General features: G+C 36.6%; 1 protein-coding gene across 6 annotated transcripts in view; it reads left to right on the top strand.

Moving 5' to 3' along the window:
• The window catches only part of PTPRM (protein tyrosine phosphatase receptor type M), a 442321-nt gene that overhangs the window by 171915 nt on the left and 244799 nt on the right, over positions 1-25607 (top strand). For all 6 annotated transcript variants that reach the window (XM_059467174.1, XM_059467165.1, XM_059467156.1 and 3 more), the window contains exon 7: positions 1191-1484. In XM_059467174.1, the coding sequence (XP_059323157.1) occupies positions 1191-1484 (294 nt within the window). The remainder of the gene's footprint in view (positions 1-1190; positions 1485-25607) is intronic.

Below are 25607 nucleotides of genomic sequence, written 5' to 3'. Positions count from 1 at the left end.
TTTAACTGTGACTTTGAAGAGCATGACAAAACTATGAAATAGATAAATTCAGCTTCTTGTCTGTTTGACTACCTGTATCTCAACACAGAGTGAAATGGTTAGCAGAAGAGGCTAAGTCTGAATCTAAAGCTTAGGGAAGACAGATGTCCTTTGTTCATTGGATATTCTGTGTAGTCTTAAGAAGGTGGCAGTGTTTGCTGATTGATATGTTAAGAATAGAAAAGAATATTGGATCAAATAGTGCCTTATTACAGTGGCTTGATTTCATTCTACTTGAGTATGTTTAACCAATAGGAAGGTGAATTTTTTGCAGAAATGATGCATGAAATAGCAGAGTAATTTAACCAATAGGGTAAAAAAAAATGTTATTTACCTTTAAAAAAGATGATGTCTGCAAATTATTTCTGCAGTCTAATCTAAAATAAGATGTCCATCAAATATTAAAGTGGGTTTAAAACTTTGGTCGGGTTTGAAATATTCAGAATCCAAACTATTGGGATATCACACGCATGCTTGCTCCGTGATTCAGAATACCATTTCTGTGTGGCAGTTAGTGAAAATAGCGATTACATGAAGTAGAAACAGACCTCTAGTAAAAACTTCCAGCTTTCATTTAGAAGATCCTTGATAATAACCAAAGTATAAAATTGAAAAATTACTGTACTTACTCTGCTTACACAGAAGTGAAAATATGAAGGCTGACTAGTTAAGTATATGGAAAATAATTAATAAAAAATTCATTTTGTTTTTATGCAGAAGTTCCTATTCTCATTATGTGTAAGGATAGGCTACAACATGAATGGTATCTTGAAAATATTAGTTTTGAGTAGGGTTAATATTAATATCAAGAACAAACTGAATTTGTATGAGAAAACCTGAGATTATCTTCCTTTTTAAATTGGGAGTTGCCATGGAATGTCGAGTGAATAGAATTCCGTTTGCACCTGATTTGGAGTTATGAGGTTTAAACCAAAAGCTACAGGTTAGAATCTCCAACTGCATAAGCAAAAGAATCTGAATATTGCAGTTTAATGAAAATAAGTAAGTCTGTAGTGGTGATTTCTTCATATCCATGTTTTTATGCAGTCTTCAATTCTAATGTAGTACAAAACCTGTTTCTTATTTGAATGCTTTAGAAGTAGAAAGAATTGAAGTGTAATCATGGCTTATCATACCATACTGTTTTTCAGAGCCACCAGTTCCCATCGCTCCACCTCAGCTGTCCTCAGTTGGTGCAACTTACCTCTGGATACAGCTGAATGCCAATTCCATCAATGGGGATGGACCCATTATCCAAAGAGAAGTTGAGTATCGAACTTCAAGTGGAAGCTGGTATGACATACAACCCGTGGACTCCACAAGCTATAAGATTGGACACCTGGATCCTGATACAGAATACGAAATCAGTGTGTTGCTTACAAGACCAGGTGAAGGAGGAACAGGATCTCCTGGCCCAGCTCTCAAAACAAGAACAAAGTGTGCTGGTGAGTACCTCAAGGTGACAGGAAAGTTGTAAGCATGTTTCTAGGACTGAAGACAGAAGTTAATTCACTGGCAGTTTTTACTGTCTGTCTTAAACCAGCAGGTTGCAGGAATTAAGACTGAATGGTTTTAAGTATAACATATTAGCATTTTCCAGCTACAGTGACCTTGAAAGCAACCTTCTGTGCCACTGTAGACTGCAGATGAAATAATGACTGTGCATGCCTTTTTTTCAATGTCAGTTGTATCAAACTTGTAGATAAAGTGAAAAGAGATCCTGAGTAACAGCAAAAGCATTCACTGTTGAGTCTCAATTAGCAGATGAGGTTTAGCAAAGGACTGCTTTCTTGAGTGACTGACAGCATGTCTCTTTACTAAATGAGATAGTGCAATTTCTGGTGTGTTGTAGCAATCTTGGCTCCTGTTTTGAATGTTATAATTAATAGAGCTGACCTCTGATTGTAATAACATACAAAGTTGACCTATTATATAGAAGCAATTGTAGAATAATTTTCAGTAGGACTGGCAGTGATATTAGTTTGGGATTTAGCTGCTCAGAAAATAATAGAGGGTACTGTGACCTGGATTTTCTTTGGTCATGACTGTTTTCCCCCAATATTTTAAATCATCTCTTGGCTGCTATAAAGCTGGTGGAAGATAGGCAGGAGTGTAGCTAGAGAAAATTGGAGTAAAAAAGTGGTATTTGCTCATTGTTCCTAGTCTTTTAAGGAATTACCTAGTCTTACTTGCCTTTTTAACACAAAAATTGTGTACTTCAACAGAAATAATATGTTTTCATTGCATATGCTTTTTTAAAGTTACCTGGCCACCTGTCAGTGAGTACATGTCATTTCAGTTGAATTGAACTAGTGTGATGTCAAACACAAAATGAAATATGGTTGTTGTCAGAATCCCACATTTATGCAAACTGAAGATGCAAACTTATACAAGTACTAATTAATTTATGTTATTTTTGGTATTTTTTCTTCCTCTCATAACTGGAAAGAAGTAGTTAATGAAAAGTACCAGAAAGCAGTACAGCTAAATTATAGTAATAGTTAAGAATTTTGTATTTATAAGATTTTCTCTACTAAGCTAAGCTAACTTCAGCTTAGTCAAAAGTGGAGCATACAAATGAAGTCTAGCTCCCTTCAGGAGGGTTTCTGGGTCACTATGCCCTTCATAATAACGTAAATGTCTGTCTGGACAAGGTAAGTACATATTTAATACACAATAATTTCAGTTATTTTAACATTAAACAGTTTTTGTAAAAGTTTTTTCGTCTGCTTGTATGATCAGGTAATGCAGTAGTTGGTGCTGTGTGAGTGAGTCTGTCCTGTAGGATTGTGTTGTGTTACCATCCTTGGATTAGTCACAGGTCCAATGTGCAGTGCCAAACAGGCTGCTGTTAAGGAAATTTAACTCCACCTCAGCCCAACTTAGTAGAGACTGATATCCATGATTTTAGTTGTATTTAAGAATATCATATGCTTTCTGTTTTCTCAGTGTTCTCAGTTACATACTGTTGAGTATTAAAACAGGTATTCAGTTTCATAAACCAGTGTGTACTGGAAGTGTTTTATTACCTGGTAGTGTCTTGTAATACATCAGAATTATTTGTGTTTGCATTAAGCTAAACAGTAACCTTCTTAAATTAGAAGCAGGAAGTTAAATGAGTGAAAAATGTAAATTGAATGATGATATTAAATCTGTCTCTACAAATTGGCTTTTTTTTATAGCAGAAGACCCTGCTTTGAAGGTGTAGTGGTTATTGGTTAACTGTTAGCAAGTGACATGCTAATAACTGGCCCAAGGGTTTAAAAAGAGATGCTGATAAACTAATGACGGTATAATTAAGCTGGGTAGGAGTAAAATAATGCCAGTCTCCAAAGCATACCATAGAATTAATAAAACAAGAGTCTTTAAGAGAAGAATCATTGCACCTTTTTAATTACTGTGATAATTGCATGCTGCTTGCCTGTTCCCTAGGGGAGGATAGTGAACCACTTGGAGACTTGAAGCAGTATGCTAGGCATTCAATAATCTTAATAGTTCTCCAAAGCATTTGAAATATGTTTTCATTTTAGCAAAATGAGATTTCAGAGGCTTGTAATAGACAAGTCTTATCTGTAACTTTATGAAATAAAAGCATCTATAATTAGAATGCAAAGAAAAAAATCTCTCCCGACTTGGTTGCATCACACTTACTGGAGCAGTTGCCACTTCAGAAATTGCTTTGTTTCCTTTTGATGAAATATAATGTAAGTGCTCTTTCAGTGTAATTCTCAGAAAGCCAGAGAATTACATTGAGGTCTGGATTAGATTTAACCTAGAATGTGAACAGGTTTGAAGGAGTTTAATGGATTTTGGCCATGGTAAACTACATTTGAGTCAGACTCAGAAAGAAGGGGTTTTCTCATTTAAAGGTATGAAGTTGGAGGCCTTCCCAGATTGTCTGGAATTTAAACCACCTGTTCCTATGCTGAAATCTCCCCACATCCATCTCATGTGGTGTTGTGAACCTAGAGTACAGAATGCCAGGGATGGGGCATCCACAACTTCTCTGGGCAACCTGTTCCAACTGCCTCACCACCATCACAGTAAAGAATTTCTTCCTAATATCTGATCTAAACCTACTCCCAGTTTGAAGCTCTTCCCCATGTCCTATCACTGTTGTTCCTGATGAGACCCAGTCTGACCCAAAACCAGTGGAACTGTCCATAGTAAAACTAAAGTAGGTATGTTGAAGGATTAGTAAAGATAGTCTGTGTTTTGTAGTTTCTTCTTATCCATATCAGTATTTCTGTGGGTAGATTTATTTATTTCAGGGCTTTCCAGCATTCTTTGTATTTGACGTTCATTGCATGATACAAATCTTGTTCTGGTCTGTGTCTGTGCATTCTGATGGTGAAACAGTGCCCCAGTTAAAACACACCTGAATAATGCAGAACTGCTAAATGAGCTCCTGCAAATTTTTTTTTTTCTCTTTGCTATGGCCCCTCTATTAGGGGACTTTATTTCTAATTTATGTTGTTCCTTGAATCTGCTGGTGAACAGATACATCTTAAAGACAGCTACCTTAGGAAGAAAAGTTAAAATAAAATCCTCCCTCCTGCTAAAGGAGGGGATTGTTAAGGCCCCCTAGGGAAAGTTGTTTTCTTTTCCTCATATTTTTTTTTCACTGTGACATTTGGCATAATTTCTGAAAGCTAGCATATTTTTCCTTACTGAACCAGAAAACTCTATTGTAATTTAGGAAAATTGAAAAAATAAATTAAAGAATCTTCTTATGAGTTATCTCCAAACTGTGGAGTTTTTTTAACAGTCAGATCTCTACTTCTTTGTGCTAAGACACAATTACTGCCCTGGAGTATTTGCAAAAACAATCACTGTCAATTTAACCAATAATTTTCATACAATGAAGTAACAGGAATGTTTTAATTAACATAGTTGATTTTGCTGTCTCTTCTATCCCTGTCACCTGAGCCTGTCAGGAGGAAAGATGTTACTCCCAGTACAACTGAGCTCTTGAAACACTGCTGCAGATTTGTTGTAAAATGTCTGGTACTCCTAGAAGGCTTGTTACAGTCTGGAATAACAGAGCAGAGGAACTCTTTAAATCCTTTCTCTTGAAAAAGAATAATCTTTGTTTTTCTCAGTTTTCTCATTGCTTTGCATTCAGCTGGTTATTCTTCCAAGGTGTCAAAATTATTTCGCCTGTTTTGTGCTGCCCACTGACATCCACTGGCGTTGTGAAAAAAAAATCTGTGTGTCAGAATAAACTGGTGGAAGTCTATCTTACCAATCGTTCAACATGAGTATCCTCTTCCCTCTGATCAATTCAGACCTGCATCAAGTTGCACAAGGCAGAGGTATCTCTGGGCAGATGGCACAGGCCTGGAACTGTCTTGAACCCTGAATTTAAATTTAGTGTGCTCAGGTATGCTGGACAGTACTCAGTGCCACCACTTTTGTTCTGCCCTATGACATGGAACACTGTCCAGGTCTTCAGGATGGACAGTCTGTATCTTCTTGTGTACAACATTCTGAATAATAAGTCAGTTTTGCAGTTGGTTTTCCCTATTGTCCACCTTCTTTCATTATTAATTCTCTTGTTAGTCTCTCCCTTTGTCAGTGTCCATGCCCTAGTCTTTCTTGAAACTCAGTGGTGCTTACTGCTGATTTCCATGCCCTTCCCCATTCTGTATCACTATTAGGAAAGATGACTTCCTTCCTAAGAACTTCTCTAGGTTGAAATGGCAGCTGCCTTTCTCTGTCCTTCAAGACTGCAATCTCTTGACCTTTTTGTCTCAAGAAAAGAGGGAGGATCTTAGTGGCACTGAGCATTAAGTTATTCCTCCTTGTTGCTATACCATGGGGAGCTGCCTGTGAAGAGATTCAGGGTTTTTCAGGCATATAACGAAGTCTTAACAGTGCTTAGTTTTGTGATCATAGGAAAATGTCAACTTGAAGCCATACTGCAGGTTTTTTTTTCCACATCTCTTTCTCTTAGCAGTTTTCTTCAGAAGTTTTAACCAAGGTTTTTGCAGCTGTGTTGTATTACAGCTGGACCTCAGGTCAGAGACATCTGAACCCTGAGGAGTAGGGTGCAGATATTGCACCATTTTATTTTCCATGGAAAAGTTCCATGATATTTCTAAAGTCTCTATTCCTAACCTGAAACTGTAAAAACTTTAGTAGAAAGTTGCATTGATTTATCAGAACTTGAAGTCCACAGAGAACTTACATTTTATTTATGGTTTTATTATGAAAGTTAGATCCTACTGTATTGTCCTTTTTTCTAAAGCCTTTCTTCTACAAGCTGTCTCATATGAGGTCTCTTTCTCCTCCTAAGGGTAAAAGGTAGTTTTGGATTTTCTGCACTGTAGGAGGTGAATTGTAGCTGTCAGATGTGCAGGAGGTAAACTGAAAGATTACAGTAGACTTTCAAGAAAATACTGTGTAGCGAGGTCTATGTCCATGTGTCTGTATCACTGGTCACTTACTTCTGATAGGGAAACAAAACAGAAATGCATCTTCTTGGAAGGGGCCCTTCAGAAAACACAAATGGTTTTCAGCACTGACTAATGTATTAAAGCTCTTCTTTGACAGCCACTTGTCTGGAAACAAGGTGCCCAAGGTGCTACTTCTGAGATGACTTCTCTGATGCTGTGCTACAGAACAGCTTCCCCTTGTGTTATCAAGAATCTTGGGTTGGGAAGAACCCAGATAATCCAAATTCCTCCCATACAAAAATCTCTTTAAATCTAGTTCTCTTCCTCCTTATCTTACAGTCTAGAATTTCCTCTAGGAGTCCTTTAAGTTCCTGGGGGAAGGGGTGGGGTGGGGAAGGAAAAACACCAAACAAAAAACTACAGTTTGGATAGTCTCACCATAAAGCCTGGGAAGATGGTGGAACAACCATAACTGGAAACCATTTTTAGGAACACAGGGGACAAAAACATGATCAGGAGTAGTCATAGATTCACAGAGGGGAAGTCATACTTGATAAACCCAAACTCCTTCTGTGGTGAAATGATTTTGTAAATGAGTAAAGAGCACTGGCGATACGCAAAGGTTACCTGGACAAGATGCTGTAGTTGACACTGGTGGAGCAAGGGTGGTGTACAGTGAGGGTTGGACTGGATGAACCAGACCCTTCCTACCTCAGCTACTCTGTGATTCCAAGATTCTGTCAAAATCCTGGAAGAGAAGTTGTCACCATGGTATTTGTTACATTCCCCTAGACTCTGCTTTAATACACAGACCATGATCTTTCCCTGTATTCCCCTATATTCCCATGTATTCCTGTCCTAGTCTGAAGCTGTATAAAGATTGAGATGCAGTGTGATGGAAAGACTTCATCACAGACAAAAGTTGAAGTTATACTGCATTGTTCTGGATGCCTCTCTACATTTGTTGTTGCCAGTGATGGCAAAACCAGAAAATTTTCTTTTAGGAAATAAACACCATGAGAGTATCTGCCCCTCATCTCAAATGTGTCTTTCCTTTGCAAGAGAAATCACAGGTTGGTTCTCCAGTCAGTGAATTTTCAGCCCATGAACACAAAAATTCTAATATTGGCAACCAAGAGAACTGGTGTTATTTAGAAATTACTAATACCTCCACTTTTGTGTCTACACTGGTTTCTAAATAAATAGGTTTTGTTTAGATAAAGCATCCAGAGATCTCACTTGAGAAACAGAACATTTTCACTCCCATGCTTTCATAATTTTCACATCAATTTCACATGGAGGAGAGGGGAAAAAAGAGGACAGGAAAACTGCTGCAAGTATGTAGGTCTGTTGGCTCTTTCTGACACGTGTGCTGAAGGTATGAAAGGAATATAGACAGAGTCTAGTGTTGGTAAGGACAGAGCATGATACCTGACTCTCAGATCAGTTTGTTTTGAGAAGTTTCGCATTAGACTAAGGAAAAACATGTGGGATTCTTTCCTGACAGTTACAGCTAGGTTAATATACAGCTGGAAACAGAGGGTATGTGAAAATAACTGCCATGTCTTGGTTGTGTGAGAAGCAATCATATAAATGGTGACTTATTTTTTCACTTTAACAGATTCCCATTTCAAAACATTTGCAGAGGAAGAAATTAACCTGCTCTTTGAGACAAATGAACCTTCACTTACTGAGAGCAAACCTGAGGGGCAACATTATTAATTTCACATCTGCCAGGTGGAGGCAATGTGAATGAAACACAATGACCCTTAAGGAAAAGTAGATAATATGATTTCTCCTGTGACATATATCTTCATCTCCAGTCTTTGTTGCAGTCTCTTATTAGTTACAAGGATAGGCTCAGAAACACTCAAACAATTATTGTACCCAACTTCAATTCAGGAAGAACTGCTTGTTATGGAGTGAGAAAAACCCAGCAAGCTGGGACTGTACTGGTTATAAATAAAAGACTGCCATGTGGGCATCTTTAATGAAAGTGGTAAATAATAAATACTTGTAAATAGTTGTAAAAAATACTGTGTTTACAGGGTGTTCCTTAGTATTACTCTGTTCTGAACAAATGAAATACAAGCTGTTTCATAGATGCTTTGAATCTCTCTTCTCAGAAGTATATTATTATTGCAGATTTAAATTAATGCATTGGTACTTGGTTATTAAAAATAATTAAACATAACAGGAAAGGACCTTCTCTGTATTTCCAGTGAAATTTCATGGATGCCTTGACATTTATCCTTACCAACTTTATGCCAAGCACTTTCTCCCCTCTTTCGAGGCCCATTTTTACATTCAGCTTTTCCAGTTCTCACATACAGTTACGCCATACTGTCTTCCACTCATAGGCAAACTTAATTTTTAATTATGTTAATCGTTTGGCAAATGAAACAGGAAAGTATGGCTTTTCCTCTGACTTGGTCTTATCCAAAACCACAGCAAAATCTTTTATAGATTTGAAGTGACCAGTGTGTATTTATTTCAGTTTGTGTCTAAAAGAATAACTGACTGTATGGGCCAAAGAGTGTGTATGTACATATACAGACACACACATATATCCCCATCTCTCTTTTCTTCATATATGCATGTGAATGTATCAACCCTATGGCCAAAGAGAATTTAGGCCCTAAAGGGCAGGTTTCTTGCTTAAAAAAAATATATAGTTGTGTGAACTTCTAAGCCAAGTCTAAAAACTCCTTTTGTTTTAGGAGTCAGGAAAATAGGATGTACCATAGACATCTATGATGCTAAATATCACCACCTTGTGAGGGTAATCCCATTTTCCTTTATGACAGACCTGCATGGCAGGAGGGAGCACCCAATTAACAACAACTCTCTTGTTGGAGTATTTGATGTTAGAGTTCTGGTTGTTTGCCCTGAGCCTCCTGAATGGGGGCACTAGTTTGGCTCTCGCATCTTCTGGAATTAAATTCTGGCAGTACTGTGTCAAATCAGTTTGAATTTTAAGCAAGTTATTTGGATGAAATTTACCAGTGGTTTTAAAGGGTGTTAAAACATGGAAATGGGTGAACAGACAGGCATGCTCCTTGGTTTTAATATTTTAAGGCTCATTGTTAGACTGTGTGCTGTCTTGCCCAGCAGCTTTGGCAAGCTTTAAAAGCACATAACTGCACAATTCTATTGAAGTATCTATGAAACATCCAGGAATTATTTAGAAACACAGAGATGCTTTAGTTTTTAAACCTTTTAGTAGTTTGAGGTTTTTTTCAAATTAAAAAACATAATTATCAAAGGTTTTTAGAAAGAACGGTATATTAATTTTACTTCAAAGGAAAATGAACAACTACACTACTCAGGTGCTTCCAGGTTTTTTCAGTGCTTGGGAGGCACTTTGGCTTTGCAAACTTTTTTGTTTTGCAAATGTAGTCTTTTTCAGAATTCATTCCAGTCTCCTAAAGTTTCCCAGGAAGAAAAGCTGGTGCTGAGTTCTGGCTTTTCTGGTAATACCTTTTTCTATAAAGTTCAATTGGTCTCAAGACTGTAGGCTATGTGTCAAGTTTGAGACCTGAAATCTGGGCAGATCCTGATGAAAAGATATCCTGATTTTGGAGGAAAAAATACTCTGTCTTCAGAGTACTAGACTGTTGCAAATAGGTCTACAGAATTACCTAAATAGGTAATTCTGTCCTACAATCCAAGGATCTCTCATGGTGAGCATTTGTGCATGACATTTCTGTTTACAACAAAAACAAAGTTGAGATAGCTCACAGAGCACTAGACCTCAGCTTCTGTAGCTGTAATAAAAGAGGGGTTTTTTTGATGATCCATCTAATTGCTGTTGAGTGTTGTGTTCAGGAGAGGGGCATCCCCATGGAGCTGGAATTCTTCCAGACTCTTGAGAGGCCAGAAAAATGTAAGTGAGGAAAGATACTGTGTATTCTTTTTTTTCCTACTCTGTGTCTATATGGCTAAGTGAATTCTGGCCCGGGAAAAGAACCATTTTACTGGGAAGCATTCAGCAAGGAAATGCCAACTTAAATCTCTAAGAAGAAGAAAGAAATAAAATTGGGAAAGGCCTTGCTTAGCATTTTCATGAGGTGCTGAGTTAAAAGACAAATAGTGGAGATTAAAATCAAATTGCCAGTAAAGTTAATGATTTACGGCTCTTGCATTTCAGTATGCCCAGCTATCTCAAATACTTTCAACAACTTTGTTTTCAAATTTATACTTTTGATGTCTGCATTTAGGTGTCTTTTAATTTATACCATTATTTGAGCACACTTGTTGTTATTCAAAATATATTAACAACTATCTCTGCATCTAGTTCATGCTTACTCATTCCATTAAATTTGATCCACTTCCTGGAAGGAGAAAGAAGGGCTTTCTTTTGGGAAAGGGAGAGTTCAGTTTCATTTGTTAGTTCATTAGTTGGTACTTTCGAAAAACTCTCTGAAGGTATTTTGGTGCCAAAGTTTTGCAGTAGAAAATCATGTTTATAGTGGACTGTTATCTTTTAGAATTATCATATGGAAAATGCATATGAAGCAAAAAGGTAATAAGTGTTTACTCTTGACGTGCAGAAGTGCCTTTTCATTTCTAAAAATTTATGTTCTTTGGGAACAAAAATCAGATTGTCTGTCAGTTGCTCTTTGTTTTGACTATTTCTGCAGATGTTTTGTTGGCAATTAGCTTAAAAAAATTTGAAAAAATTTTCTTAATTACTGTTGCATAGTGTTGAATTTGAGAGAATGAACCAATGTGTAACTGGCATGTTTGGCCAAGTAAATGAAAAAAATAACTTTTAATGACCTGAGCATAATTATGGGTGACTTTGGAATGACGACTGGCAAAAGTTGTACTATAATTAAATTTCCATTATAAACGTTTCAGTTTTTTTGTCTGACATGTAGGGCTAGATTGTCAAGAGTATTCATTTATAAGAGGAAAAATTAGAGAGCTATAATTTATAATTCAGGGTAATCAATGAAAGCATTTCTTTTGTGAAAAAACCTTTCACTGAAAAACAGCATTGTATTGTTAGTTGTTTTAAAAAGAAACTAAAAATCCTTTTGTTACTTTTTTCACATACTATAAAAGGAGATGAAAAATTCTGGTGGTTGAATCGTGCTGTAATTCACAGTAATATTGTGCAGATAGGGCTTCTCAGACTGTTTCTCTTTATTAACCTTTACTTTGTGTAAGTCTGTATCTAAGATTGTTTATGAAGAAATACGATCTTTTAAAGGCCATCTTAGCAAGATCCTGTTTAGTCTTGAGCAGAGTTTTTTCTGATAGAAGTGACAGTGTATTCTCCTTTTCAAACTGTCCAGTTATTGAGATGGACCCTTTACTTTTCAGTACTGGATTCTCAAAGAAAATGAATAAATACATGAGAAGGCTACTCCATTCATTCCTACATAATCTTTCAAAGGGAGCACCAGCAAAGATTAGTATTTAAAAAGTTAGGGTACCAAACTTGATACGTCTAGATTTTTGCAGGCAAGAGCAGATCTCAGAATCACTCTCATTTAACAATTAGATATGTCATTCTTCTTCCATACACTCATTTGGTCTCTGCATTTACAGTAGCCTTTTATGTGCTTCAGTTATCATTGTTAATTAGGCACAGATCTAATTGCACTCTGATTCCTCTTAATATACTATCTGTTTGTTCTTTAAGTGAAATGTATATGCCATTCATCTCAAAATATGGTTGGACTCTTGACTGAGTCAAAATTACTTTCATCTTACCTATGAGACTGTTAAAACAATGAACTATTATTGCTCTGATAACATCACAGAACAGTTTGCCATGAATCTTCCAAAACTAATTTATTTCATTCTGGATTACAGCGACACAATCTCTGCTAAGCAGTTAGTGTACAATATGGTACCGAGTTCCTAAAACAAGTGCCTTGAAAATAGTTTATTTTCAAACCGATAATTTTCAGAGACTGTCTACTAAAATTCAAAGTGGTTGTTTACTGCTGTGTGTACTACCACTTTACTGTAAATCTCTCCAGTTACAGATCATTGCTTATGAAAGCAGTCAGTGTTAAAATCTTAAAAATCTGTCATGAAAGTACTTTTCTGCATTTATTTTTATGCTCTGCAGTAGTTGCTTCCAGGTTGTTATTGCAAGCTGCTGAGACCAGTTTGTAAGTCTTCTTTGTTTTCATGCAAATAACGGGTTTTAATCTTCACAACTGATTTATGCACCCATTGTTCAAACTATACGATTTGCAATTAGATAACATCCTAGAGCTTTAGTCTGCATTTGGAGCTTTACAGATGCACAGTGTTGCAGTGGATCAGATAAGAGGTTTTTTCTTTAAAATGTTTTGAGCTGTCTTCTGTTACTGAGAAGTTTTAAGTGGCATGGCCCTAGATGTCTTCTGTAACAATTGTAATCTAATCGCAGTTGATTTGACAAGTTGAATTGCTGAAGTGGCAGGGCAAGTGTTCTGCCTTTTCCATGTCTTAATGATGCACAAAGAAGAAAAAAGTAACATTCAGAGAATTCTATAAATACAATAAATCCTAGACCCATCTAAACATTTAATTATTTCTTTATGGCAGCTAGCTTATTACTTTGATTAAAAATGGTTGCATCTAGTATTTCTGAGCAACTGATGGGAGCAAATCTTTATGAAATTCTTAGATTGTATATAAATAATGACTTATTTTTCAGATTTACAACACATGCATCTAGGTTTATTTTTGTAAGCACAAGTAACCAATTCCTTTTTTTTTTTTTTTTTTCTCCACAAGATTATTTCTTGCCCTGAAGGGATGATGGATAACAATGGATAAGTTAATTTTAAACTCATTTTAGCAAAGGCTGAACTATGTTTGCTAAAAATTTTCATCATGATAAAAGAGGAAGAGTAGCCATTTCTGAATAAGCTGCTAGTAATTGGCAATGTTGCACAAACAGTTGGTAAGGGACTGGTGATAAAATGTTTGTGACAGTTGTGTGCATGGGTGTCTCTAGGCATATACTTGCTTGTGCTATTTCTCATGCAAAACATTAAATACGAGGTTAGCAAATGAATTCAGAAGTTACTTAGTTGCTTTTACATGCCTGGCTAAAAGGAAATGCATTGAGTTAAGTTTAAAGTAGTAGTAGTGACTATCTGATTTTTTTTTCAGTATGAAATATTAAAGAATATATCCTATTCCGATACTGTTTTGAAAGAAACTGACAGTGACTTCATTTGTCTTCACTGATATGAAATTGTCCAGGTATTCAAATCACGATTTTGCATTGCTGTAATACAGGAACAGGGCACATGATGTAGAAAACAAAAAAAAAAAAAATTGCCTGTTTTCAAAGTTTCCACAATTACAAAAATTACTGGTTTTGTGTTTGGGATGGGGAAAAAAAGGCTTCAGCGGTGTTGCAGTGATATTAGATATTAATATTAAAAATGGAATCACTTTTTCCAGTAAAAAACAGAAGGTGAGATGTGCAGCAACTCAAAAATGCACTAGAATGAAACAACATGCAGGAACATACAGAAGGTGTCATGGGTCAATAAGCCTTTACCTGTTCACAGATCAAAACTTGTAGAAACCTGGCATGCATTACAGATATTACAGATCCTAGCTCTTCATCCAGATAAAAAAAAAGGCAAAAAGAGTGGCTTTCTGGGCTGGGTAGGGGAGCAGAAGTGAATATGAAATCTGTCTATTTTTGAGGAGGGGAGAGGAGTAAGCTTATTTCAGATAGAAGCATTCTAGATGAGGTTCAGGAGACCTTGAGTCCTTTCCTTTTGCAAAAGTTTTTTGTTTGGTTGAAGCTCATTAATCCAGTCCAACCTGGTGCTGCATTTTTTGCGGATTTCCAGCATTTTAATTTGCTTATATCAGTCCTCATTCTCATTACATTCCTGTTTTATTCGTTATGTTTAGCACCAGTTTTTGGGTAGCATTTTATGTGTAAGCCACGTAACAAAATAGGTTATGTAAGCATAATCCTGAAAAGCACAGTTGATAAAGCAGTAATTGAAATAACACTAGATTTTGGTTCTCACTACTAATGATCTATTGCTCAAAAAAAATTTCTGAGGCAAGTCTATGGTGTTTATCAGGAGTAATCATGGAAACAAAGAAATGTTTGTTTTTAAGGTACTAATAAGCAATCTTATTATGCTGTATAATTGTATTGCCATCATGCTGTTATTTCAGGTCATTTTATTTTGGCAGAATTAAATATCAGCCAGTAAAACTCGACTTAATTTTTTTTTTCTCTGATCAAATTGGAAAAGGTTTTGTCAATATTTTCATAATAAACTTTCTGTTGATTTTGCCCTGCAGTTGCTATGAGCTATAAGGAAATGCTGTGGTTCCTTGCACAGCTTAGTGCCTATGGAAACAATAAATACTATTCCTATAAATTTATTTTCTAATATTCAGCAGAAGTATAAGTTTCCAACTAAGAGCTGCCTCCAGCTTTTGCATAGGCTGTCAGGAATGGTGGTTGTGCTACTGAGTTTGTATCTTGGGTAACTTGTAGTCAGCATGGAAGGAGAGACGCTGTAAAAGGTTGATTGAAAGCAGGAGCCAAAGTGGTTTTGCTTATCTTTTAAAGGACTCCTTTATTTATTTCCTATTTTAAATTTGTCTTTTAAATTTTGATCTGTTTCTACTGATGGTAAAATGCTTCTAGAGAGACTAACCTACTGCATCTTTGCTAGTACCCACAAGTCTCTTTAGAGATAAAGATAAAGCATTTTAGGATGAAGGTAAGATCAGTTGCTCCTATCAAATATGTAAAAAGACCTGCCTGGGCTGTTGAACAGTTATAGTCCTAATACCTATTAATGAAGGACAAAAATCAGTTGCTTTCCTAAAATAAGATCTAGTTTAAACACTCTCTTTCAGGACATTGTTGATTAAGTTCTGTGATATAATGCAGATGCTGCTTCGACTTTTTGAATCTGAGCAGAATGTGTTCTTATTCTAAATGGAGAAGACAAGTGTCTCCTTAATCTTCCAAACTGTATCCATTAATTTTAGATGGGCCATAGCCAAGGTCAAAGTATAACACACTGACTCGGCTCAATTTCAATAGCTTTTTCAAGGATGATACTATTTGTTCTGTCAGTGGAGACAGAAGTTGCCCAAACATCTAATATAAACAAGAGAATTTCCATACCAGATAAAAAGACCAAATTCTGAAGCTAATTGCCATGGACTTTATGCAGCTGATTTGAAATACTGTGAGAGGTGCCAAGGAATTGTGCTGCTTAAGAATAAGCTCACAACAGTACAGTGTTACCAGCAGAGTTTCATGTTCTAGAGGAAAGTAAAAATAATTCTCTCATTTTGTCGGAAGGACTGGATTTGTTTGCATTCTATTTTTATTAATTCCTAATGGAAGAGGAGAGGTTTTCTAGAGGGTCTTTTTTCATCAGATTTCAGTTAGTAACAGAATCATAGAGGTTGAAAAAGAATGTCTTGTTAATTCCTCAGCCTAGCACTACATAGTTGCCCCTCAAGTGCCACAGCCACATGCTTCTCAAATGCTTCCAGAAATGGTGGTTCCACCACCTCCCTGAGCAACATATTCCAATGCCTCTTTTAGAGGCAGAAATATTTTTTTTCTAGTATCTAGTCTAAACAATTCAGGGCCATTACCTCTCATCTTTTCACTTGAGACATGGCAGAAGAATCTCCACCTCACTACACCCTCCATGCTGACAGTTGTACAGAGCAATAAGGTCACCCCTGAACCTCCTTCTTCTCCACACTAAACACCTCCAGCTCCTTCAGCTGCTCCTCATAAGCCTTGTGCTCCAGACCTCTTGCCAGCCCAGTTGCTCTTATGTGGGCGAGCTCCAGCACCTCAATACCTTTCTTGCAGGAAGGGACCCAAAACTGAACGCAGGATTCCAGGTGTGGCCTCACCAGTGCTGAGTACAGGGAGACAATCACTGCCCTGGTCCTGCTGGCTTCACTGTTCCTGAGATGGTGTCAAATGCTTTATGGAAATCTAGGTAGACAGGACTCATAAGCATGTCACTTCTGTCATAAAAGCAAACAGGTTGGTGAAGCAAGACCTGCCTTTTCTAACCCCATGCTGGCTGGGCCCAGTTCTGTACTTGTCCTGTGATGGTGTGGTGGCACTCTGGATGATCTGATCTGCCAAGGTCAGGCTGGGAGGCCTGTGCTCTGACCCTGCTTGTAGATGGGCATTTTCTGATTTCCAGTTAGCAGTGTGAAAAAGACTAAATTGTAATCCCAAAAATATATGTAATATGTTGCTGTAGGTGAATCAGTATAGAGTGTATAGATTACCTATATATCCCCTTTCATTTTTTTTTCTTATTTGTTTTTTTTTTTTCATGAACTATAGCATAGTTTTCGTGTATAAGACATTTGTTCAAAAGACAGATTATTCTTATCTGTGCTATCTGCTTTTTCAGTTTATTTCACTTAGTTTCTTCTTGTGACAGCTTCTTTTGCCTAGACTCTACCTTTTACTTTTCTTCCTCTGCTGCATATTTTGCTTCTGGTTTACAAAACTCCTTCATTAAAAGTGTAGCATTTAGAACCAAATTACACTTCAGTCCCACTGAAATAAATATGCATACCTGTAAAAATGTGGTAAATTTTATGCTATTCCATTTTACCCTGTTTGGTGTGATAAGACTGGATGGAGTGAAAATATGAAAATTATCTTGTTTGAAGATACAGGCTGTAGGTTTGCTTTACTGTTAGTATCCAGTGCACCAGAAATGGAAATAAAAGAAATAAAACAACTAAGAGATTACGATCTAATGGACAGTGGTTTTTTTCCCCTCCAACTTTATATAGGCTTAAAAAAGAAATAAAATTGCTGATACATATGAGATTTAAAATTTTTCAAAATATTAGAAATTATTAAAAGAATCCTTTAAAAATACATGCCATTGATGCATTATTTAAGATCAGACATTTTAGTGCTTTGTTTGTAAAATGATTAAACTTTGTTTTCTTTTGCAATGCTTTCAGAAAGAGATGTGAATTGTCACAGGATAGAAGCGGTTTGGCCATAGTAATGACCACAAAAATGCTCTCAGCCTTGGACACCTGACAGTTGAGCTAGGATTTTATGACTCTGTTCTGATCTTTTCCATCTCTTCTTAGTTCTGCTTTTGGGGCTAGAAACTTTCCTGAAACTTTGACTAAGTGTCTCTTTCTGTTGTGACCTATTGTCTTTGGCCAGCCAAGGTCTGCTGCAGTCTCTAAAGGGATTGTCAATAAGAGAGAAGAAGCTCTTTTCTGTCCTGCGGAGGAATTATATTTGGCATAGGCACTCTTCAGGTGCTTCAAGCAGAACTGCCCTGTGAAACAGATCAGAGAAATCCCAAAGGGAATAATGTCAAAAGAATCAAAGAAATGTGAATGTCCTGCATCATCTGGTTAATCTTCCTTGTAAAATAAAGAGCTGCTTCAGAGCTGAATTTGATCCAAGAAACTCTTGACAGTTTCTTTGATGTTTTTTCAAACCATAAGGGATATTTTTTTAACTTAAAGTTTTAGCATTGAAAGGACATCTATCGTTGATACATATGTGCTATTTGGTTTCTCTATGATCCTAGGAATTAGTAAAGCATTTTTGAAGCTTGTGGTGATGAACCTTTTTCTTTAGTTGTATTGCACTTTTATCAAGTCATCAGTCTCATCTTCACTGTAGCACTGACTCCTCCAGGGATTCAGATAAACACCAAAAGAGCCAGAGCTACTCTTTCAGAAATTAGATTTAGAAAAATGAAAGCTGCATTTCTGCACAGTTTTCTAGAGATACATCATGTTTTGGATTATTCAGAGTTAATGATTTTTTTTCCCCACAGAGATAGTGAACCTGCTCAAAAAGTGCTAACTTCAGCATGAAGCCATTTCTGGATGCAAAGGAGTAGCTGGGATCCAGTCAGTAATATTCTAGTTGACACAAACCTTTGTGACCCTGTGTACAAAGAGGGGCCACTGGCAGACAGCATCATTCTGGACTTCAGAGCACACTTACAAAAGGAGTAAGCTTATGAATTTGGACATCTGTCAAAAGATGGCCCAACTTTAATATCAGAATAGGAGAGTGTTAAATTGTTGAGGAAAGTCCCTAGAAATGAGAAGATTTAGGAAATAGTTCTTGGACTTGTTTCAGTAAGTATTTTTGCAAAAAAACATAAGGAGGAGTATTGGCTTCCCAAAGGGTTGGATTCCAGCCCCAGCACATATGCTTTTCCGTAATTTTTTTTCCAGTTTCATGGTTTCCCTAGAAATGTAGAGCTGAAAATTATCAGGCAAATTACCAAACATCCAAGTAGATTTAGCCATAGATTTTTTTTCCAATTAGAGAGACAAAAGCCAAGGTATTTGCTTGGAGGCTGCCTGCTTTTTCACAGACCAGTTTCATTCAGTCTCACTGCTTTTGAAAGTCAAATTTTGAGAGAACTGAGAGGTATTCAGAGAAAGCTATTTTTGGTGCCTAGTCTTTTAAGAAAGAATCGTGAAATCAGTATTTTAAAAGGGGATGAAAAGAGATTTACAGTCTCTATAAATCCTATTACCATGCAGATATATAGTGAATTTTTTTATGTAATGGATTGAAAGATCTTTAGGAAATACAGAAGTGATACCTTATTCTTTCTTGGAAAAAGCCAATTTATTCAGCCACTTTCTATAGAACCAGAGTGTGCTATAATAAGTAGCAGGATCATCAACAGGTAGGAACAGCACTTGCAGATCTTAAATGTCATGGATTATACCTTAAATGTTGACGTGTGTAGAGATCTGCTGTCAAGATACAGTTATACAGAATATAGCTATTGCTTGAAAAAGGTTATTAGCAAAAGGAAAGAAAAAGGAGGAAATATGTAATGATGCTTTCAACAATCTGCAAGACATAGTATTTCATGTTGCAAAATCAACTTTCTTTACCGTGCCTGCAAATGGAAATAAAAAATGGGCAGAGCAAAGCTGATGGAAAAAGTGTTTTCATTTTCTTTATGAACTGACTTAAATCTCAGGGAAGGTTGGCATATGAAAATGGCAGTTTCAACTACAAAATTCCCTGAAATATTTCATCTAAGTGTATTCTAACCACAAGAGTATTTTCCACATCTTGGACTGATACTACTGTACTGGTACTAAACTTCTCTGAAGTCTGTTTGTTAAGACGGAGGGAACATATGATTAAATTCAGATGTTAGTATGTTTTCCCTGATGGCTAGTCTGTGGTTTGTAGAGCTGCAAATGTTTCCCTCCTCATAAAAGAAGCAATTCCTTAACTTTAATGATACCTGTAGTTAAGTGTGGTTCCAAAACACATAGCAGAAATGATGTAGAAACTAATTACACCACCTGATTTTCACTGTAATAACTCATGTAAAAGAAATCTTTGATGGGGTTATGGGTCTTAGTCATCTAGTATTTTTCATGCTTTTATTCTGATTTATTTTGATTTTGTTTCATTGTGCTTGATTCATTTATCTGTGTAGTGTTTTCATTTTAACCATGAGGTTAAGGAAAAAAAAAAAAGAAAAACAGCAACAGAAAAATCTGTACTATGTGGTCCTCTCCTGGCTTTTTCATGGTTTTATGGCGTAGTGCTGAGCTGACTGCTAGACTGAAGACAGAATTCCGGATCTTGGAGCCTTGTCTTCTCCGCAGCAGCTTTGCTCTTGCCAGAGTAATTACCATCTCTGTTACTGTGAGAAGTCTCAGGCTCTGATCTTTAGAGGGTTTCAAAACTGCCTGGCCCTGAATGCAGATAGTGTTAACAAACATCTCTTGTGTAAAATTGCAGGCAGAGGGGTCATTTCACTAGTGCTTGCCTTTTAGTGGCTATTTCCTCCAGAAATGGCTTGAAACCTCATGCAGTCTTTCATTTAAAAATCACTCTTGGAGACAGAGTGGAAGCTAGAGCTGCTTGTTTGTACTTTCATTGTGTTGATAAATAAGATTTAAACACTGTTAAGTAAGTACTTTTTTTTTTTTTCCTTGTACTTCATTTGTAGACCTCCATAAAAATTTTAACAGCTGTGCCATTGCTGCATACAGCACCCTAGATAATGCATATGAGGCTGTTGACTAGAGGTCTGTTCAGTTACCTGCTGAGGATCACAGAGAAATAAGTGATGGAACCCCAGAAGTTTCCACTGAGAAATGCTGATCCTGGTGATTTTTAGAAGGGTTTATGCTAAAACTGTGTCATCTAGACTGACTTGGATAGTGATGCTTTGGGACTTAAAAATGTTGTAAATCCACATGGTTTTTACTCAGTTACTTTGGATATATTTTGTAGCAGCAGATGGTTCAGACCTGTGCTAAATTCTGCATGAAAAGGAAGCCATCCTCATGCATCTCCACATTTGCAGCTTTTTTGTACAATGCAAGACTCCTCTGACTGTTTAGTCTGTGAAATCTCAGTTCAGAACAATGGGGGTTAAGGGCATTTGCTGACTCAAGACTAATGGGTGAGAGAGTAAATGTAATTTTCTAGGAGTAGAGGGGATAGATGAGATTTCTGTTAAGCTGAATTAGGTCTGCTAAGTGTTGCTAAGAGAAGAATGCCTCTGGGTGTGAGCAGGGCTAAAACTCCTCTTTGCCTTGTTACTATGTCTGCAGGTAAAAAAATGCTGTGGGTTTTGGAAGAGCCACATCACAGTCCTGTATTGCACTCTCACCATAACACCTCAGGAGAAGTGTAGGAGGTCTCAGAGCTCAGATGGGACTCCTGACAACTCTCTCCCAGCTATGGGAATTCCAACAGTGCCCACAGGAACATGAAGCAGTAGACCAGGGCTTTTCATCAGATGGCCTTGGTTTTGAGACACTGTGATCTGATCAGACATTTGCTGTAAAGGTGATAAAAATGTTGAGCAGTGTTTACCCTATTTACTCTAAAATGTTTGTAGTAGTAAATATATTCTACATAAAATAGTTCAACATAAAAAAAATTCTTCAGGTTGTAAGAGTTTCCTAAATTTCACATAAACATTCCATGCCATAACCGCTGCTCATAATTGATACTGATTGTTCCCCACACAAACAAAAAAATGTGCCATATGGTAAAGTTTGATTTATAAGCAAGAAACATCTAGATACAACGTTGAAGATTTTGGTTCTCCATGCAATTTTTGGTCCATACAATAACCAGAGGTTATGTTGGGTATAGAATAAGGTAGTGCCATTATTGCTGATGTGCTTTATTTATTTAAGGTTTCAAACAAGTTTTGTTTTAGTGACAGTAAAAAGATTAACAGTAAGAAGAATTTTCAAAGATCAAGTATAATCTATGTCTTGCTCCTAGGTATTAGTAAGGAATGTCAGATAACTGTGAATGATTTTAAGAAAGGAAGAAATAAATCATAAAGAATTCACTCAAGGAAAAAGATGCTGAAAAACAGGTGAGAATTTGGAAAATGTACTTCTGTGTTGATTTTGCTTTGTAGAGTTTACCTGATGAGTTAAGTTTCTGTGTGAGAAAGAATCAATCCTGAAAGTGCTCAATCCTTGCACAATGCCCTTAGGCAATAAACAATTACTTTTGAAGGTTCAAGTTCTTGGAATACAGTCATCCTACAAACTTCTATATCCAGCTGTTTCTAAAATACATATTTTCCTGAGTAATGGGCACAGGTAAAGCTTTTTTTATGCTAGTGTGCACCAGTGTCTTACCATGTTAATTTCTTTTTTCTAGACAGAATTTACAGTTTAAAAAAATTCTTCTAATTAGGGACACAGTATTCCATTCCACTCCAGTTTTTCACCAAACATCAAGCCTTGCTGAAAGGGTTCAGATTGTTTTATGAGCAGAACCCTCTTGAGGTTGTACACAACTTCAGAAATTCAGGTAGAAAAAATTGTGTATGATTATTTCTTTACCTACCTTTATTTGTTTGGGATTTTTTTCCCTCTCTGCCCTTCAAAAACAAAAAAAATCCCATACATATCAGAGTTACTAAGAACTCAGTGCAAAGGCTGAGGAAGAAAACAAGTTTCTAAAAAGGTAGTGTTATCCCTAAGCAGTAATTACATGGGTTATAAAAGTAGTAGCTAAATATTACCTAATACTACTATACCTAATATTACTTTTAGCTATATGACATAAAATGAGTAGCTATTTTATATACATTGAAGGAAGTAGACAATGTTATGTAACATGCAGACTAGGAAGAAATTCCAGGTGAAACCCACAATACTAAATACTTAATTTTGCATTTACTGGCATGGGTTGTTTATTTCTTAGCTACTGTTTTTCCAGCAACAGCAATCATAATTATGAAGACATGCCATCACAAAGTCCATTGTTAGGAAGCTGAACCCCACTGTTCATTGGACCCCTCAGGAGGAATTGGCATGTCCTTCTGAGCCTTCTCCACAGACTGTCTTTTCTCTGTTACATCCATATTGCACCTTCCATTTCAACTTTGCAGTGGCTTAATTTGTACAAATATTTTATATTACCTAGAAAGCTTTTTTCTCTCAGCTGTCTTATCACTACTCTGATAGTTCATTGAATCATTTTAGTTGTTCACAGCCATGGTAACTTGACTGGTCCTATAGCTTATTATATACCCATAATACTGTACTGGTTTAATTGGAGTTCTGGCCTCAGACTGGTTTTTTTGAGGAATAAGGTATAAGTTGACCAAATACTAAGACAAAATCAGATAAATTCTTGATCCTGTGCAATTTTCTTGACCTGGTGCAATATTTAACCTAAGTGTCTTAAGAGATCCTCTTGGTCCAGCCTTGTATATGAGACAGATATAGTCTGAGTGAAATCTTTTACTCCCTAAATTTTCAGATGATGTAGAGCAAATTTTGCAAAAGGCTATAAAGTGTTTTATCTGAACTAGTTAAGACTTGAGTCTTGCCAGTTCTCTATTTATCATGAGGACTTTTTGTTCTTGATGATCACAAGTATAACTGTTCCAGTCTTTTTCAGTTACTCCTGGGTGTGCTTCTTGCTATTTCAGACAGCTGTGGTGAGAAGATCATCCAACCCAGAGTAGTTTCCACACCCTAGGGTGAGGTGGTTTGGTGGAATGGTATGTCTGTGGACACTTGAATATGGCCCATCTAACCCAAATTATAGTTATGTTAAACCTGGTAGAAAGTAGTGGAACAAAATTTAGGGGTTTATGTGGTTTCATGTGAGCTGTGAAATCCTACTCATGAGGCCTGCAAAGAATGAACAAGTCTCCAGCGATATTTAAAGCTTTAAAAGCTTATTGTCCTAAGGAAGAGCCATGTTCACAAATTTTCTATTCTCAAAAATGGCTTTGGTTGAAAAAGAGCTTTGGCAAATGTTGCACCTCCTGAGAAGTTGGCTCTAAATGGTATTTTGGGATTACTGCTTCTGCTCTGGAGGTCTGAGGAGAGACTTTAGGATTGCCATACTTGGTGCTGAAACTTAAAACCAGATGTCTATTATTTAACTGTGTGTCTGTTCAGTACATCTTTCATTGCATAATCAGATTTGCCTCCTGTCTGAAGGTATTTGGTTAAGAAATCAAGAAATGTAGGAAATAAAATAAAACTCAGTTCTCTAGTCATTATGACCTGCACACAAACTACAGTATCTATTTTGAGGAGCAAAGTCAGATAATGCCCAAAAATATTTTCATTTTTATGGCTTCTGAAGTAATAGGAACATGCTGTGACTCTGGGGCATATTAACAAACTAAAATCCTTATTTGGATGAACCTCTTTAATACTAACTCAAGTATGATGCAAATTTTATAAGAAAATAAAGCATTTTAATTTTTAATGCTGTCAAATATCTTGATAATGTTTGGAAAAGACAGAATTTCAGCTCTGTTCTGGAATATTTTTGCAAAATTACCTACCATCCATGCCTGGTTATGCAGATTACAAAGTTTTTAGACGGCATATGCCCTGACAGGGCCCCCTCAGAGGATCATCAAGTATTTTAGTATGGAGATGAGCTATAAAATGTACAGTTTGCAGACTGTTATTTCCTGGTTGGAATGTGTGGTAAATTAGCAGAGGAACACTACATAAGAAGCCTTTGCCAATTTAGCAAGGTGCTAATATTGCTGCCATGTTAACTACCAATATCAGATCGTCCTCCTACATAGCATGGAAATTGCAGACTATCAGATGTGTGCAGTAGGAGGTCGACAGTGAGCTCCTGTACAATGCAGAATAGATGTTAAAAAAGTCAGTAAACAGCTGATGACACACTAATGAAAAGTTAATGGGTGAGGAAGAAAGGTGGTGGCATGTTCCATTATTTAGCTTAAAATAATTTTTTTTAGGAAAAAACCCCATGTCCTCTTTTCATATTTAGTTTTTAGAACAGATCTTACAGGGAAAAAAATCTTCATACAGAACTATGAACATGTTATGAAACAAATATTTTTAAACTATCCTTTTACAAAATACTTAACAAAGCACATTATTTTCTTTTTCAAGGCAGAAGACTGTCTTTTCCATGGAGTAATAGTAACAGAAATAGTTTCTAGCTCTTTTCATAGCTTAATTCCTGTCTTTGGAAATGGGTGTTTCCCGTAAGACAGGGAAGAGAAACCTTCTTTGATTGGTCAGCTCTCCAAGACTGCTAATGCACCTATCCATGGCTTTCTGTTGCACAAAGGCTTGAAAAACTTGGACATTTGTTTTACCTCCGCGAAGATCCGTGGCTCTGAAAGCAAGTGATGCTTTCAGATGCAGTTTACAGAGCGTGACTCTGCTGGTGTTACCCAGGCGCGTGGGGCCAAGGGAGGAGCAGCTCTGAGTCCAGCAAGTTCAACTAAAGCAGCATTTCTAAGCCCCAGCAGGGGAAGTTGAGAATAGACTTTTGTCCTGTGGCCTTGTGTTATGCCAACATCAGCATCCAAAAAGCATAATTAAAAGGTGATTGGTTCTTTTTAACTCTTGTTGGAAATGGCTGAAGGGATGGTGAAGAAAAAAATCCCACAGCTACAGCAGCAAAGCATGTTTTGTTAATCATTTTTTAAGCACTACTTTCCAAGCAGGTAAGCACATTAATAACTTGAAAACAGTAACATGTGTGTTCCCTAAAGCATTTCTTCCACTAGTGTGGAACTCACATTGTGATTGGAAAAAAAATTCTTTGCTTGTGAAGCTTAATATTGATCTTAGTAGGGTAAAATTGCACAGAAGAATGAGAAAGAGCTGCATAATCATGTACTTCTAGGACTTTCACTTGTCTTA

Source organism: Ammospiza nelsoni, chromosome 1, assembly GCF_027579445.1.
Source record: "Ammospiza nelsoni isolate bAmmNel1 chromosome 1, bAmmNel1.pri, whole genome shotgun sequence".
Lineage (NCBI taxonomy): Eukaryota > Metazoa > Chordata > Aves > Passeriformes > Passerellidae > Ammospiza > Ammospiza nelsoni.
This window is presented reverse-complemented; position numbering and strand designations above follow the sequence as displayed.